This window comes from Aquila chrysaetos, chromosome 10 (genome assembly GCF_900496995.4).
Source record: "Aquila chrysaetos chrysaetos chromosome 10, bAquChr1.4, whole genome shotgun sequence".
In the NCBI taxonomy this organism is placed as follows: Eukaryota; Metazoa; Chordata; class Aves; order Accipitriformes; family Accipitridae; genus Aquila; species Aquila chrysaetos.
The window spans coordinates 5,728,320-5,745,764 of record NC_044013.1 but is presented as its reverse complement, the minus strand read 5'-3'; the positions used below and the strand labels follow the sequence as shown (position 1 = coordinate 5,745,764).

General features: G+C 42.5%; 1 protein-coding gene across 1 annotated transcript in view; it reads left to right on the top strand.

Annotated features, from left to right (window-relative positions):
- Positions 1-9,713, top strand: part of LOC115347509 (histone-lysine N-methyltransferase MECOM-like) — a 154,627-nt gene extending 144,914 nt beyond the window's left edge. The window contains exon 2 of the mRNA XM_030028981.1: positions 9,193-9,713. Within this exon, the coding sequence (XP_029884841.1) occupies positions 9,193-9,707 (515 nt within the window). The 3' untranslated portion in view covers positions 9,708-9,713. The remainder of the gene's footprint in view (positions 1-9,192) is intronic.
- Positions 9,714-17,445: the final 7,732 nt, after the last annotated feature.

Below are 17,445 nucleotides of genomic sequence, written 5' to 3'. Positions count from 1 at the left end.
ATTAATGATTTTCCAATCAGCTAAGTACATCCTACTTGTTACTGGGTGACCTTGTGGAGATATAACTACAGCACATGCTGCTGAGAAGTCACTTGCAGGAAAAATTGTGGCCTTGTATCTCCTCGAAAACAAATGCTGGAAACCAGTCTTGCCAGACCTTGAGTTTTTGAAGTGGACAGTATTGTAGGATTAATTATTCAATACTTTTCCTGATTAGTGTATTTGTTATGAGTACTTCTGTTAGCGTTTCAAGGACTTAACTACAGTGTATCACGTCACTCAAATATAATTAAGACTCTCTCAGTGTAATTGCATAATTAAAAAGCTGTCTGGCTGGTGGTACAAAACCTTCTGTCCCTGCTGTATGGCAGCTTGGTTTTCCAGAGGCAACTACCCGAAACTCCAGCCCTCCCTGAAATATGTGGGTGTAGCGTGCAAATGGGCACATCATCGGTACCAGGCTGTGTCCACTGGGCCTTCTCCGATAATCCCTCAGGTCCTGCTTTTATCCCCATCTGCCTTCTCCCCACTGGTCCATGTCCCGTACTCTTCCCAAGCGGAGTACAGGCAGGGCAACACTTTGGGATTCAAGGAGGGCAGATCCCCTCCCTGACGGTTTCCCCAGGGCCTTTTTGCCATGATGGTGTGAATATACAGGCATGAAAGAGGTGATGGGGTGGCCAAGCCTTCACCGATTATTTTTTTTTTTTTTTTTTTTTTTTTTTTTTTTTTTTAACCTATTGGTGCTTAGAGTGAGAATTGCTCAGCTTCCCAAGGCAGTTGCATGGGTGTGTGTAGGCTAGTGCTGAAGTGGCTGCTGGCAGGAAGGGGTTAAATTCCTTTTTATTTGTAATGCGCTTTTGAAAGAAAACTTCATGACCTGGCTTTTTTTCCTTCTTTTTTCTTTTTTTTTTTTTTTTTCTTTCCAAGTGATTATACTTTGCTGCATTATAAGGGAGTGAATGCATTTGTGTCTCAGGACCGTACTCTACCAGATACTGACATGTTCAACATCTCCCGTGGTTTACCAAACACATCAGGGATGTGGACCTCCCTCTGTTTTCTCATTATGCCAAATAATGAAATGTGGAAATAATTCTAATCCTTTCTTCTGGTTGTGCTGTACCTCTGAAAATATGATAAACTCAATCCAATTAAAAGTCATTACCTCTACAAGGCTCAGTCTCTATCTATAACCTTTGTTTTATAATTCACTCTGTTATCTGTCTTCATTATAATTTGGTAGAATAGTCATCTTTTATTACTGCTTTCTGTTAGAAAGAGGCATGTGATTTCCAGTGCTACTTTGTGACACATCTCAGTTTAAAACAGTAAAGGTCTACTAATGAGTAAAAAGAAGTTCAGTTACACTGATTTATTACATTGAGATAAAGTTTCATTTGCGTTTATTATAATACTGTAGGTTTAAGTAATTGTTTTGATTTAAAAATATTCTTTTACAGCAATGGTTTTTTAGCATGTCAGGGACTGTTAAAGTGCATTACCTTTTCTGTCTTACCCTAGTTGATACAGATTTAGTTAAATTTTGTTCCCAGTTAGTATTTTCTATATGTAAGTGGCTGGTCTCACTAATTCACATTTAACCTTCCCAGCCTGAGTTTTCTCCTAAGCATGTCGGCTTCTCATGCCATGTCGGTGTGAGAATATATGTCATGTTTACCATTATGGCAATTGAACAATGAACAAAAGCTGGTTCCTCTAATGCATTTTCCTCCCTTAGCAGTGACCAGTACTCAGGGCTCAAAATATCAAGGCAGATTTTTTTTTTTTTTTCCCTTGGGTCTACTCCATACGGAGAGTCACAAAGGGCATTAGTGAGTATGTGTTAGCTGCTGCAGCTCCATTCAGTTGAAATATTTTACAAAGATACAAATTTAACCTATTAGTTAGAGTTTCAGCATGCTTTGGGCTGCCTCCCAGCCACCGTGGAGCTCTACAGGCTCCTTGCTAGCTGCAGATCTGGCCCTCAGTATATCAAACCCTACAGCTGGCGTTTCCCTCTTCTCTTACCCCCTGCTCTGTGTAACCCAGAAAAGATTCTGAAAGTCAAATATATATTTATTCCATTGAGGAAACTTTATCAACCAGCACCAAAGTTTATTGGCACTAGCTAGTGATATAATGGGTAGTTTAAACCCTGCTAACTGCGAATAATTTTTCAGCGTTTTTTATGATAGCAGTAGACTCTAACAGACCAGAAGTACAGATAACATAAATATTTCTACCAGAGATGATTGTACTGGAACTATAAATAAAATTAGACTTAACTTGTAAATAAATTCAGTGCGTGCCAGCCAACATTTATAATTCTTTGTTGCTGCATGTAATACAGTAATTTATATGAAAAGTGCACAGGAACGCAAGCGGCCAAATTTTGCTTTTCAGTTATGCAGGTGCAACTTCCTCCGACATCAAGGAGAGCGGCTCCCGTGCAAATGAAAGTAGAATTTGACCCACAGTCTCTCAGTGCTGGACCCTAATTAAAAGCCAGCATCTGGTCCACATCAGATGCTTTTGACTGTGTTACTCAATTAGACATGAATGACACTAGACAGAGCACCAAACGCTACTAGTTATTGTAGGGGCTGATAGTGAGAATTGCCAGAGACAACGGGCAGGGCCCTACGCAGTTACTATGTTATGACTTTGCTGGTCTAGTACCAACACTTGGCAATGCTGAAATTATCCTCTTGCAAAGCCCTGATGCTCTCGAGCGTGTGTAACTTCGCTTCTCGCTTGCCTGCGGACAGGTTTCTCCCCAGTACTTGGTGCTTATCCTACCATCAGGAGCTCACTTCTGCTCCCAGTATGAGCCTTTTGTTTCAGGGTTATTTTCTGCAGACGCAATAATTTTAAGAAGCAAAAGCTGCTTCCGGTGCAAGGAAGGGTTTTAATTTGTCTTGTGAATGATCTGCGCTGTTGTTACTGATGTGCACCTTGCCGTGAGGCACAGACAGAAGCTACCAGCAGCCCTAGGCCCTTCGCGCGGGGCGCTCCAGCAGTGATCCAAACTGAGCTCCCTTTCCATCTCACGTAGATACTGCAGCCCACAGTGCAGCACCGTGCAAAGTTGGTGATTTTTATACTCCAGCCCCAAAGCACGCTGTGCTCAGGCTGCCTCCGGCTGCCTTTTTCTCCTGCCTTTGTCTGTGCAGCTTTTCCTACAACTCCCTCTTCTGCCGGCACCGCAGAAGGGTTTGCTCGATGCGGCTCAGGGAGACTTTGCCGAGTGTACGGATGCCCTTTACGATCTGCAGCGTCACGAACACAAAGGGGAAACTGAAATCTGGGCACCACATTTCCCTCTCATTTTGTTACATTAGTGTCAATCTGAAGAAATTCGAGCAACTTTGGCTAACTCCAGGACAGACACTGATCTCCTTTATTCGCTGGTGGAAGTCTAAAGTAATTACTTTGGATTTAACAGTTGCGTAAGAGAAATCAGAATCTGGCCTCTGGGGCCACCGCACGGGTGCTTTGGTCCCCCTTGCTCTTGTTGCGTGGTCCATGAGCATGGTTTTCAGGGTTGGACGTTTTGAGTGTGTTCAGGACAGCTTTCGTTTTCTCACGCTTGTGTTAGGGTCAAGTAATAACAAGTATGCAAAATACCTGTGCATTTGAAGGTTAATGTTTGTGAAAGTATTTTTCCTTGGTAGTTGACATAATGATTCAAAAGTGCTTTGAGCACCACGTTTATCTTGCCTTGCTTGTAATCTCTTTTGCTGTAATACCAAACTTTCTGTTTGTAAAACAGTCTTTCTCTCCTGTTAGTTTTATGATTTTTACCTAACTGGGAATTACTGGCTCTATTCTGTTTAGAATCTAATCTCATTTGAATAGGTCTGTCTGATGCTTTTCACAATGGGGTCCTGCCTGGGGCCCCCAGACTGTGTTACGATACAAATAATAATAAATAATCATCATTAGGTCCAGCTCCACAGAACAGTTCTGTGAACAGGGAGTGGCACAAACCAGTTTCAGGTACGTTAACTGATAAAATGTTCAAGTAGAGTAATGTAGCTTTTGGCTAGAGTCCCTTCTGTGCCTGAAGATAGTAATCCAATCTCTGCATGTTTCTAAAGCTAAGGATCCTTCTCTGTTTCTCCTCTAGAGGACGGAAAAGCGGCCCCCTCTGAGCCATGCCTACCTGGTGTGGTACTGTCAGGTGGCTCTCATTTAGTTCACCACTGGTTATATGCTCCTTTTGAAGCTAATGGGTTTTCTTCTCTTAATTTTCTGCTTTTCCTGACCTCCTGTGTTCTAGACCGATGCGGATATATTTTGTAATCAATCAGTCCCTGCCTGTTACAGTTTTTTTCTTTAATACTTGTTCAAACAGAAATTCAGATAAAGGTGTCCCATTTGTATGCAACAGGAAATGCCTGCCTCCTTTTCAGATATCCTTGCAAATACTCCATGCTGATTTCCTCAGCACTGAATAGAAATGCTAAGTCAAACAAATATAAATGCTCCCTGGTCTCATTCAAGGATCCGATTCAGGGCTTTGTGGTACGTTCAGGTCCACCCTCGCCTTACGCGGGAGAAGGGACTAATTCACCCGCTCCTACTACGTTCCCCCAAAGCCTTCATTAATGCATCCTCGCCAAAGGCTCGTATCAGGCATGGTCAACAGAAGTAGCGGAGCTCAAAGTTCCTGACATGTGATGGACTTCTCCGATCGAACAGAGCCAGATCCTTCCGACGTCTAGTCTTTGGGGCTAAGGGTCATCTTTCTCACCTTTGAGAAGTCGCAGGCGTGAACCGGTGTGTATCTTCTCATTACAAAGAGCCACTTCCACATTTATCTCAGCTCTTACTTTATCCTGCTCAGAAGATGAGGGCATTAGAAACACTTCTGAAGTAGGCTCTCTAGATGCTTTTGCTTCCAGCCTACCTTTTTCATCCAGAGTAATCAGCCATCCAGCTTATGATTAAGTCACTAGTGTCCACGTGCATGACTCCAAGTGCAGAGAACTGGATTTATGTGCTAGAGGGTTTATCAGTCAATAGTTGCTTTGGGAATGCGTATCCTCAGGCACAAATTGCCTGAAGAAAGGGAGAATGGATAGTCTGTATGGATACGTTTCTATTTGTTAGGGGTGGCTTTGGGTCTGGAGATCTGGATGCAGACTTGATCCCCGGAGGACTTTGTGTGAACTTTGAGTTGAAGACCACCCAGAAATGCTGATACGTGTAACAGGCTAGCGCATCCCCTTGACGCGAGATGCCATTGTGTGGCATTTCAGCTGCAAAAAGGCATGGTTTCATTGAATGCGTGGCCCAGTGTGCTTTTGAAAACAGCACACCTTTGCCTTGCTAGCAATCACGGCCAGCGGAAAGCGGTTTGGGTTGCGTTCAGCAACCTCTGCCTCCCTCAGTCGTTAGGGCCTCCTACCTAATTGCTCTTGGAGAGGAAGAGCGTGCTGAACTGCTAAGAAACATCCGAATGGAAGGAAGTCCTCTCCTCCTCCCAGCCATGCAGAGAAACCCTCTCGGTCTCAAAATGACCCCAGGTCCTGGAGTTACGGCGGTAGCTCTGGCACGTTGCTCTCCCAGCCTCACCAGGCACATCCCCAGCACAAAGCCACGTGGATTCTTTCCTGCTGGCGTGCAAGGTTGTGTCAAAAGTGCAAACGCAGGTGTCCACCCTGGTCTTTTAGTAGCAATTAACCTTTTCTCCTGGGTTTCCTTTGAAGCTTGCTCATGTTTTTATTGTAAAATAACGGTGAAGAATTTTATGGAGGCTAATATCTAAGCTTCCACATTACCTAATCTCATCTGTTCCCTTATCAGGGGCCCCAATTTTTATTTCATCCTATTTCTAGTGGGGATAATTATTGGGCTTTAAAGAAGCCATCTTGAATTTCAAAACTGCAGTGCTATCTGTGCGAACGATTTGCAGTTCACTGGGAAAACGATGCTTATCAGCACAGTCCCTGTGTCTAATTCTAACCTTACAAAGATTTTCTATCAGTCAGTATCCCACGGTTTTGCTGGAAGTCCCTCTGATCCATGTGGGTGTAAATTTTAAGGGAAATAGTCCCACACCCTTTGAAAATGAAGACCAGATCCTTGATTCATGTACATTGATTTTAACATAGCTCCGTCTATCATTAATTTCACAAATATGTCTTAATGGCCTTCCTGTCTCTTGGTCAGTTGTAATTCAACTTCTTGTTTATTTTGAGGTTTTAAAATATATTTTTGCTAGAACACATTGCTATTTCAGGCAGAATAATATTTCAGTAATCCGTTTTACCCACACTGTTAGGGCTTTGGGGCATATAGGCATATTATATTTTCCAGAGCTTTCAAACTGAAAGCCCGTGTTTAACGACGACATCGGGTGTGGCTGCTGGAAATCAAAGGAGGCACAATAGACCCAGCAAATGGACTTGTCTCCCTGCCAGGCTTCCAGAGGCCAATTTATCAGCTGCAGGTTTGACCCTATATGGCTAAAAACGAGTGTAGCCAGAATGACTGAGATAAGTATAACCGAGGCTTTTGAGTCTGCGAGAGAGAAATTAAACTGGACTGTCCCTGGGGGAGAAGAAACATCTGTAAAGCCGTGCTTGCTAAATGTTTAAGGCTCAGCTTGTGCTGGCTCACGGGCAGGCGCTGCTGGCGAGTGGGGCTGAGGAAGGTGGCCTTTTGGGGAAAGGCACAGAGCAGGCCATCGCTTGCTGTGACTTAAACAATTTGGCTGAGCTGCCTCGTTGTTTGGTGGAGGAGAGGCGAGCATGGCCGTGGGACACAGGGAGAGCCTTGGTTTTATGGGGCACCGCTTGGTGGGGTGGGGACAATGGCAGTGACTGTGTGAGATGGGCTTTTTAAGGAGTTTGAGTGTCAGGCACCCAGCTGTCATGGGAAATCGGTAGGATTTAGATGCCTGAAGTTTTTACCCCCCCCCCTTCCAGTGAGCCATGTGCTTATCATCATCCAGATCACTTTCCTTGTGTGATTTCTCTTCCTGCACCCCGTGTGTATATATGGGTTAGGGTTTTTTTCCTGTTTCAAAACCAGCTGAAGTCTTTTAGGCAGGACTGCAATCTAAACAGTTGGGGGAAGACATCTGAACCGGAGCGAGCCTGCCCTGGGTGGATGCAGCATCACTGCTGGCCCGTGAAGTCAGGAAGCACATCGGAGTTTTGGGGATGCTCAGGAGGCACGGACCAGCATCTCTCACCCGTCCTACCACGCTAGAGCAAAGCTGTGTTTGAGGGCGGCAGCAATGCCACGGTGTAACAGAGGTGGCTGCTAAGGGGGTCATCTCAGTGCAGGGCAAGGTGAACGGTGGCATCCAGGTGGAGCTGTGTCTCTACCCTTTTCACGTCTTCTTTCCCGTCCCTTGGAGTCCAGGTTGAGTTTTGCTGTGGGCGGGAAAGTACGGGCATGGGCTCATCGGTGCTAGGCGCAGAGTAAGCTCTCTGCACCGGCGCTTTCACGAACCCTTGAGCATCTTTGCCAAACTCGGCACCGCTGAGCTATGACAGGCAGGATTTCTGAAACATAAGTGATGGAAAATCCCTCTGTGTGTCCTTCTCAGCTAAATGGTAGAGTCAGTCAAGGTTTTCTACTCGGAGCGCCAGGTATTAGAAAAGTGACAAACTAATCAATATTGGGTTCAATCGTTAAAGTGCAGGGAGAGTCTGCCAAACCAGAGGCCGAGGCAACGGGTAGCTGAACTTTCTTGTGACATGTATGAGGTCATAGCCAGTGCCACATAAAAGAAAGAAAAACAGTTCATGGCTGTGAATAAATTGCTCACAGATGAAGAATCCAGTTTGCCAGTCATGTGATGGGAGTAATCTATTCAAATGATTTGTTATGTCCCAGTGTTTGTCTTAGGCAGTACCAGAAGCATGAAAGTACAGATATAAAACTGTGAGATAATATGTAACAAAGATGTGAGAGATAATGGGCTATGACCAGTTTCCAGTGGAAAAGGCATACGGTGCTAATCTACCATGGATAGTTTCTTAAATGAGCAAGAAATTGAAAGAACATTTTAAAGTTTCCTGTTTCTTCACTGAAACTGAGTCATTCTGAATGCCAAGCCCAGCGTAACACTTTAATTTCTGGGCCAACCATATTATGCAAATATCCTCATGCTCAGATCTTAAATACCTGATCCCTCAACTTAATTCCATGGAGAATAGTATTCTCGCCTCCTATTTAGGTTAGAATTAAGTGGAATGTGTTCTGGTGTGTAGGAAAAGTACAGTAACACTAATAAAGTTAAATGAATGTAAATAATTAAGAAGTTTTTTGGTTAGTTTGTCTTTTTGCTCCTTTTGCATGTATTATTGGGTTGAGTACTGTACTGCTGGTACAGCTAAAGCCCCCGCTGAAGTCGCTCAGAGTTTTTTCAGTAAAAGGAATTTACAATCAGCCTTACATTTTGAGCTGTCAAAAAAAGTGAGTTTTTCTTTTCTTTGTTTTTTTCTTCTTGTTTGCTGGCTAAGTCCCAAAGATGAAGGTTTTGGGTTTTTTTTTTTCAAATGTGTTTTGGATCTGCCCCAGGTTTTTTTTTGCAACTGTAAGAGGAGAAGGTTCATGTTCTCTATAAGGTGCTGTTTGGATCCTGAACTTATTTTAGACCATTGCGTTTCTTGGAGGTCAATGGTAAGACACTGATTTACATCAGCTGAAGTTCTTGCCAGGAGTTGTGTGGTAGGCTGGATCCTTTCCTCCAAAGACTAATTGGAGGCCATCAAACTTAATTTTGGCTACTTTAGGTTCAATCTGTCTCTCTGAAAGACCAGTAAAGCTTTCCTGCTTTTCACTTCACTTAGATTTCAGTTGTAACGTATAATGCTGGCTTTCAATTGTAATTTCAAAGAGTATGCAATGCAAAGCGCTATATCCGGACCAGATTGGACAATAGGGTGTGCCTGCATATACATCTGTATGTAATTCCCTCGCTTGTGTTCAATGATGTAAACCACTTTTGATGTCAGGAATATTAAGAAACACTGTGTACCCCCAGGCCTGCAACAGGGAAAAGGCTCAGCTCCTTCCAGGGTGAGGCCCTGCTGCAGGACTAGTGATGGATGAAGGTGCCGCCCGCCTACCAAACTGTCCTCTCCGTTTCATGTGCAGGCTGAAAGGGTTTCATATGCAAAATCTGTCAGAATATTTCAAATCCTACTGTTTGGCTTTATTTTCCAGGTGATGAATGTTTGTACGAAAGCTTTCCCGAACTTCCTTTGGAGGAAGTGCCAGAAGCTGATGGAGAGGCTGCAAACGTCCAGTGTCCAACATCCGTCGGCATTCAAGAGCCATCTTCTCCAGCAACGTCCAGTGAAGCTTTCACACCAAAGGAGAGCTCCCCTTACAAGGCTCCGATATACATTCCCGATGACATTCCCATTCCTTCAGAGTTTGAGCTCAGAGAATCCAACGTTCCTGGAGCAGGATTAGGGATATGGACCAAAAGGAAGATTGAAGCAGGGGAAAAATTTGGCCCTTTTGTAGGAGAGCAGCGGCCACACCTTAAAGATCCCAGTTACGGTTGGGAGGTAAGACACTGTACATTATTTCGGTCTGTTGAACTCTCTTGCATGTCTATAAACACAGAAGTATTTGCAGAATTTGAGTCCTATCCTGCAGCAGCCAGGGGATATTTGTGTACACGAAGAATGCTTTGCGGCCTTTCAGGGCTTTCTGGATGGAAACAAGTGTAAATTAAAAAAGAAAAAAGGCAGGAATTATCGTTGCTCTTCATGCCTGAAATCTGTCTGGGTGGATATTGGCAGGTGACGCCTCTTTTGGGGAAAGAGAGGAAGAAGTTGCCTTGTTGGAACGTTTCTGTATCGTTTTTAGTCTGCTCTTGGACAGTCCTGCAGTACATCTGTGAGCGAGGCATTTGCAAATGACACTGCACTATCTGTTTGAAAAGAAACTGGGTGCTGCTTTCAGGGTTGTGAATCACCACTTTCTGTTGACAATGATTAGAATAGCCCTAAAATCTAGTATTGTGTGGCTAAAATTGCTATTGCAGAACGTTGTGCTACTCGGGGACTTTGAAAGCTGGGGGGTTGATCCTGCTTCCATTTAATTTAATGGGAATTTTGCCATTCATTTGGTGAATGATGGATCATTTGGATGCTGGTGTCAAACCTAGCACACGTGGGGATGATGTGGCTCATGCTACTTCTGCAGATGCTCTGAGAAATGTTGCTTTTCCTGAAGGAGCTCTAAGGCCTCCTTTGCAAGTGCAGCGGTTGCTTCTTGCTTTTCGTGCCTTTGGGGGCAAGGTGTTTTTCTCGGTGTGATATCACCGTGGACCTGGCTGAGCTGCGGGTCCATGGTCAGGTCAGGGCTTTAGACCTCAAGTGGTGCACGTTGCCAGTTGTGTTATGGTGTAACAAAAGTTCTTGCACGGTTTTATTCATCATTTTAACAATGTGCTGTAGAAACAGAGTGCAATCTCAGCTTTCCATCTGTACGTTTCCTTTGGTTTCTGATAAGAGGAGAAGTGCAGAGTTTGCACAGCTCGCCAGGGCCACGACTGACCTCTGGAGAGATGGGAGGTTCATTTTCCCAGGAAAAATGCAGTTTCACTGTGGAGCAGAGCCTTGCAGATATGGTGGAAAATAGAGGTTTGATTTGCTCTTAACTGTCCATAAATACTCGGTGAGTTCATTCCAAACTTTCCATGCAGTTGTTTAAACTCTTGTGAGACCTGTGACAATATGACAGAATAGTGTCAGGAGAAATTATAGACTTGGCAGCACTCTATCGAGTTAACAGACCCTGATGCAATATAATTGCTGGTGAGAAATCTTTATTATTTGAAAAAGGCACCAGGAAACCATAAAATCTGACCTTTAACCACACCACAATTAAGCTCAGATATTGATAACAGAAACTGGAGCAAAACTGCTGATACATGGCTGTACTTGCAGGTTTAACATATTCCAAAATTAGGGTATTTTAGACTGGATCCTCAGGTGGCATAGTGCAGGATAGCCCCATTAAAACTGAGGAAACAACCATCTTGATTTTCACAACCTTAGATGCTGATAATACGCTGCAATATTAGAGACTAGTTTTCCTGCTTAAAATATTTAGGGGTTTGGGGTCTACAAAATCCAGACAAGAAATGCATATCTTGATAGTGCTGGAAGCCCAGCTGGCAGATTGAATCCCTTTCAAGCTGCAGGACTCGTGCCATTTGAACAGTGTTATGTATTTGGGACAGCTGGGGAGAAGCTATTGAAAACTCTTGGAGCAAAATCACACAAAATCAACGGTCGAGTCCCTCTGCAATTTGACCACTCATCTAGAAGTACTCTGTGGTGCTCAGGGGAGCTTGAAACAGATTATTCTTCCAACAAATGGGTTAAGCACATTTATTGTAATTGAAGGGAGACAAAGAAATGCTGGTTACCAGAGTTTACACAATGAGTAAAATGGCACATAGTGAAGGCTGAGGCTAAAGGACAGATGTGGGGTGACATGGTAGTGCTGGAGAAGAACTTACCAGTGCCCATCCCAGGCCAGATGCTCATCATCGCGCTGCTCTGGAAGCCACCGCTTTCTTGGACCTGTGCCTTGGGATAAAAAAAGGGAGAAAGAAGCTGTTACTGGTGTGTGGGCTCAGGCAGTGTCAAAGGAAGCGTGGGATGGTGAGGGAAGGGTATCATTTACTGAGGTTTAAGTACGGTCTTGGGAATTTAAGCTTTTTTGGTGTCAGTGGGGTTGTAACATTGCTAATGCTTGGGTACTTATTTAATTCTCTTGAATAGACTCCCCTGTGACTACAGAGAGGGTGATTAAGTTATTGGAAAAAACAATCTTTCCATTTTATCTGCATTTTTCTGAGTTTAAGGTGAAACACTGAATGTACAATGGTGCTTGACTTTCAAAGATGATGAAGGAAGAATCTCTTGTCAAGAAAATAATTAGCGTAAACATATTAAAATATTTTTGGAAGGAAAACGCAACATATTCCTCAGCAGTTTTCTGATGCTACATATATTACTGATTTTGCTATGAAAGATTTGCTCCTTTCTTGCAATTGTTTAGGATTGCTAGGTAGCCTAGAGTCTTAAACTAGAAATTTTCAAACCAAAACCCTACATGGATGTTGCAGGGAAGAGTTTATAGCTACACACAAATTTGGATTGTAACTACATTTTTGGAAAGGACGTTTTTGTTCCCTTGCAAAAGGTTGTAATAGTGTTTGGGTATTTCCAGCTGTGGGATACTTCTGACTTCCAGTTTTTGTGACTGATGTCCATCTGAGTTGGTATTAGGATTAGCCTGCAGTGGTCGGGAGAGAAGTGGAAGTTGGAGGAAATGCTGCTGTTAAATTTTGCAGCCAGGCAGTTGATGATAAAGAAAAATTTGCGGCAGAAGACTGAGGAATTTCATGGGGCCTGTTCCTACATTCCCCTATAGCAGGACTCCCTATGGCATCGATGCAGAGTTTTGTCGGAGCAAGTCCGAGAAAACAATGTCTATTGTGTCCATTTATATACTTCAGCCATAAAACACACTCTGGGACAAAGAGAATTTGTTGTGATATAGTTGTGCTTGGGTCATGATTAGAGTGCTGTAGACCAGTTTAAATGAAAAGCCATAAATTTGAATTTTATCTCATTTTGTAGGTCTAGAGCCGAGCATTATCTAATCAGGTATTGGTTAGCTAAAGTACAAATCGAACAGGGGGTCACCGGACAAGGGGAAAGGTCGAGCTTTTTTGCAGTTTGTCACCGAGGTTTTAGTATTTGCCGGCAGCCCGAATATCCGAGGGGGTCGGGAGGCTGTTGCTCAGTGGTTGTTTGAAAAGGGAAAATTGACTGCTTCTTAATCAACAAAGAAAACAAGCTTTTAAGGGATGGCAGTAATTTTTTTTAAACAAAAGCAAGGGAACAGAAATTTAGTGATTTCATCATGGTTCATGCCCTGCTATGAAAAACAACTGGGAAAGTATTTCAAAGAAAGCCTTTGAACAGGTCACCAAAGCACATGCACCTATCTTCAACCGGCATCTTCTGGAGTACATCGAATATTCAAATTTAGGTCTTTTACTGCTATAGCAAACTCAAAGTCTCATTCATAGGGACGATTTCTTCACAGCTCTTTTTATCTTAAACTTTTATTTCTTTACTAGGAAGGCAAACCCAAGAGCAATAAACTCTAATAAATCAAACTTGTCACAGAAGTAAAAAATATTTTAGAGCTTTATAAAGCAGCATATAATCTGTTTATAGAGCAGAGTATATTTTCCTGTCATGACAGTGAGGCTGAAAAACATCTCAGATTTGGTAGAATATGCTTGAGCTGATGCTATTACTTCTAAATGGAAATTAGGAGGCCATTTGGCTATTTGTTTACTTCTCCTCTCACATTTTTGATGTGAGTCTTTGGGGAAATCTGCACAGCTTCCTAAAAATTGTTCTAGAGTACAGACTTCCCACTGGTCTAGAGGGACTGGAACAGTTGCAATTTTAAGTTTCAATTCTGCACTCTTTGGCTTTCTTTTGGCATTTTTTAAATGTAAATTTAGGTTTATGTGAGATCCGGGGTTCTAGGTGTACCATCTGTCTTTTATGAAAATTAAATAATAAGCTACAAAATGTAAAGGTATATATAGGCTTTTAGAGTTGGAATCTAATGTATATGCTCCCAAACTCAGGTTGTAGCACCTAAACTGATAGCTTGGTTTTCTTGCTCTTAGCATCGAAAGACTTCCACTGTAATCAACAGGAGTTACTTACCAGTTGATTCCCCTCTGTGTATAGATGTTATCCCCTACCCCCTTAATTTTCTGCTGTTGTCTGACACTTTCACACTGCACTGACTTTTACAGACCAAATCTTGACCTTTCCTTGAATTGTTTTTAAGAGCATTAACATTCAAAGCAACTCCAGCACTCAACCAGCTGGTCAGAAAGCGGGGAAGTATAATGCAGATTCCTTGCCTACATTTTCTCTTTGCGTATGGATTTCAGCAGTATAGGGATTCCAGGAAGCTTTGCAAAATTATTATTGAAGCAACAGCAGGAATAAGAATGTGGGTCATTCTGTGATTTGGAATTAAAAAAGAATAACTTGTTTTATTGTTGGGGGGTGCGGATGCTTTTTGATCAATACAAGACCAACCTAGTTTTGCAGGTAGCGTATTCCCCCCCCCAGGTCAACAGACCATCCACTTCTGGCAGCTGCAGGTGGGGGTGACATCCTTACCTTTTCTTCAATACATAGGTGATGTTTTATCCCATTTGGAGCTCAGCTTCGCAAGGCATAGAGCACTCTGGCTGAGCTCCAGCAAAGCACTTAGGCATGGCCTTATCATCAACGGGATTACCCAGGTGTTTGAGTTAAGCATGTGCTTAGCTGCTGTGTTAAGCTCTCTGTTAGGGACATAATGTTCAGTGCCACATAGGATGGAGTTCATACCGTATATCTTGCCTGGGGTGAGTATGCACGAGGGTGCTTAAGAGAGCCCCTCGAAAGTTGTGTACAAAACCGACATTACTTATGGTGCTGCTAATGTTACCGGTCTGAATTCTTCTGTTGTTTGCATGTGTCTTGTGGTGAGGCTGTGCCTAAGTCAGATGCTACCACAGCTATAGGAGTCCTGTAGCAAGGCAGACAGATGCTTCAGGAGCAAAGTGTAGCTCTCAGAGGCGATGTCAGTTGTATACCCCAACCAGCTACCTGGCTGTTAACATCAGCTTTCCCCCTGCTCCGATGACAGACGGTTTGTAATTACAAATGAGCAAACATCAGGTCCTTGAATAGCAAGATAGGAGCAGGCGGACTTGTCGTTCAGTTTGAATTAAATATATTAACAGCAAAGGGGAGCTGTTGGTCCTTTCACTTGTTTCATGTGGATGGAAGAGTGTTAGGACGTGGGGACAACACAGAGTAGTCTGCTGTTGTCTTTCTCTACTGTTCCTTACTTCCACTCTTCAATTCTCCTATTTCTTTGATTAACATGATTAAGCTAAGCAGAGTCTCACATTGTGAGGTCGGTGGGACATGATGCTGGTTTTTTGGACGATGACCACACCCTTCCCTTGCTCAGGCAAAGCTGCTCACTGGAAGGGGACCACGAACAAGATCTGCAAATCCCCCTCTTTGGCTCTACGATGGAGCTATTCTCAGAAAATGTTCAAAACTGTATCGCACAAGGTAGCCGAGAGGCTGTAGTGGCCGCCAGAAGGGAGGTGCCACTTGCCCCTGTCCTGAGCCAGCTCTGGCACTGGGACTGCTGCTCACGGGGCTCATACGTCACTGAGCCAACCCAAAGTCAATGTGGCAACGGTATCAGGAAGAGGTTTTTGGCCGGTGCAGAAGGCTGAGCGGGTGCTGGTGTGGCACGGCTGTGAAATCTCACATAAAACCTTTGTCTTAATTAAACCTGAAATGGTTTGTGTAGAATTGACTATTTCTCCACCCGTGGTGGACGGTCCACCATGTCCTTGACCCTGGGGGCAGGAAATCGCCCATTTCATGGCACGGTCTAAAGCCACAGAAACCTCTCTGTAGGTCTGTGTATGTATTCCCCACAAAGCCACTGAGGTTTTAATTTAATCAGGAGAAGCATTAACTCCTGAGGGAAGCAGAGTGAAACCATAAAGGTCAAGTAGACTCAGAAGTAGGAAGGGGAGGAGGAAGTTTTGTTACCTTCTTCAGCGCAGAACTGGGGGGATGTTTCAGGAATTTGTATTTCTCTTCAAAATAAGGTGGTTGTTATTTACTCAAACGTGACCCAGGTAGATTTTATTTGAGTTCAGTAGTACTTTGTCCAAGGAAGTAATAGCACTAAATGAACTGAGAGAAAAGCTGACATTGGAGTAGCTCTGTGAGATTATTAAAATATGAAGAAAAATAATTGAGGTATGCCAGATATCCCCTTAGAAGACAAAACCTGTAAATTGAATTTAGCCATTAAGAAAGACAACATCAGAATGAAAAATAAAAAAGATAGAACTGAAGAGAATAATAATTGCATCTAATAGAATTGACAAACAATCATAATTCTTCCCATTAAATAAATACGTTATAAAAAATTTATTATGAAATGCCACATTATGCAAGCCAGGATTCAAAGATGAGTTCTTTGCATTAAGTACAGTAGATGCCATTAAGGAAAACAGTCAATATGTCACTAAGCCACGGCCTGTAAAATTAAATTGATTTGGTAAATGTAAGTAAGATAGATCTGTTTGCTTTCATCATCAATTTTGAGTGGGTGAACAGGTGATGTCACCAACCTGGGAGCGATAAAGATGCAGGACCATCTGGAAAGCTTTGTGATGGATGGGCAACTGCTTTTGGATAGTGACAGTGCTGTGGTACTTTGTCACTTGGGATGCAGTACTTAATAACTTTTCAATACCATCATAATAAATTTCACTGCCTTATTAATATAGAAATGGTGAGTTATTACTGTGATGGCTATTGTAAATAACAAGAGATGCAGCTGTCAAAAGCTGATTGTTTGGGCATGTTTCTCTAAGCAACACAGTTGACTCGGGATAATCAACGTATGTCTATACCAGCAGAGTTTATTGCTCTTGTCAGAAGAAAAAGCTGCATTATTCAAAAATTATATGAAGTCCATAATAAACAAGTTTAATATATTATCAGACTTTTCCTATAAGTTTCCTAACACAGAAGAATAAATCACTTTTAATAATGCCTTTCCGTGTACAATAATATCCTTATGTTGTAATAATGTCCTTTCCTAACTATTCACCAAACAGAGAACTTCTGAAAAAACAGAAAGGTATCTCACTCATCAGAACACTTACAAAATTAAATCGCCCTATTTCATTAAAAGGCTACTTTTGATATAAAGCTGATGGGCTCTAGCTGTGTCTTTCTTTTTTATTTTAATTGAACAGATGTAGTTAAAAGTAATCTATGACAAAGAAATACAGACAAAATTATAACCATGTGTCCCTAAATACTGGCAGGAAAGAGCATCTGTGGGTGTTTTATGAAAGCCCAGGACTGCTCTGTGACATTGCTGCTAATGTTATCGGCCTGAGGACTGGAGAGAAACAAAATGCATAGATAGTCGTTAGCAGAAGATGAATTACCAGATCAATCATTTAGCACCATTCAGAGTATTACACCATTGTTCCCTGGCAAGATAATTAAATCAATGATGTCTTTCTTATTTGTGTAAAGAGGCACAAACTTGTAAAGAATATCTAAAGCTCCTCAAACATATTATTTCTGGATTTTTTTTTTTTTTTTTTTTTAACCCTACCGACTTTGCCTTTCAGGCTCTAGCTTTGTCCCTCTTTTCAATTAAATGTCTCTCCACCATTTCTATGACTGCTGAAAAGAGAGCCAGCAGTCTATTAACAGGCAATAAAGTTCAGGAAGCCGAAGACTAGTTTCTTGGGTCAGAGGTGAAAATTGCATACTAAATGAAACAAAGGTGTGTCTTGAT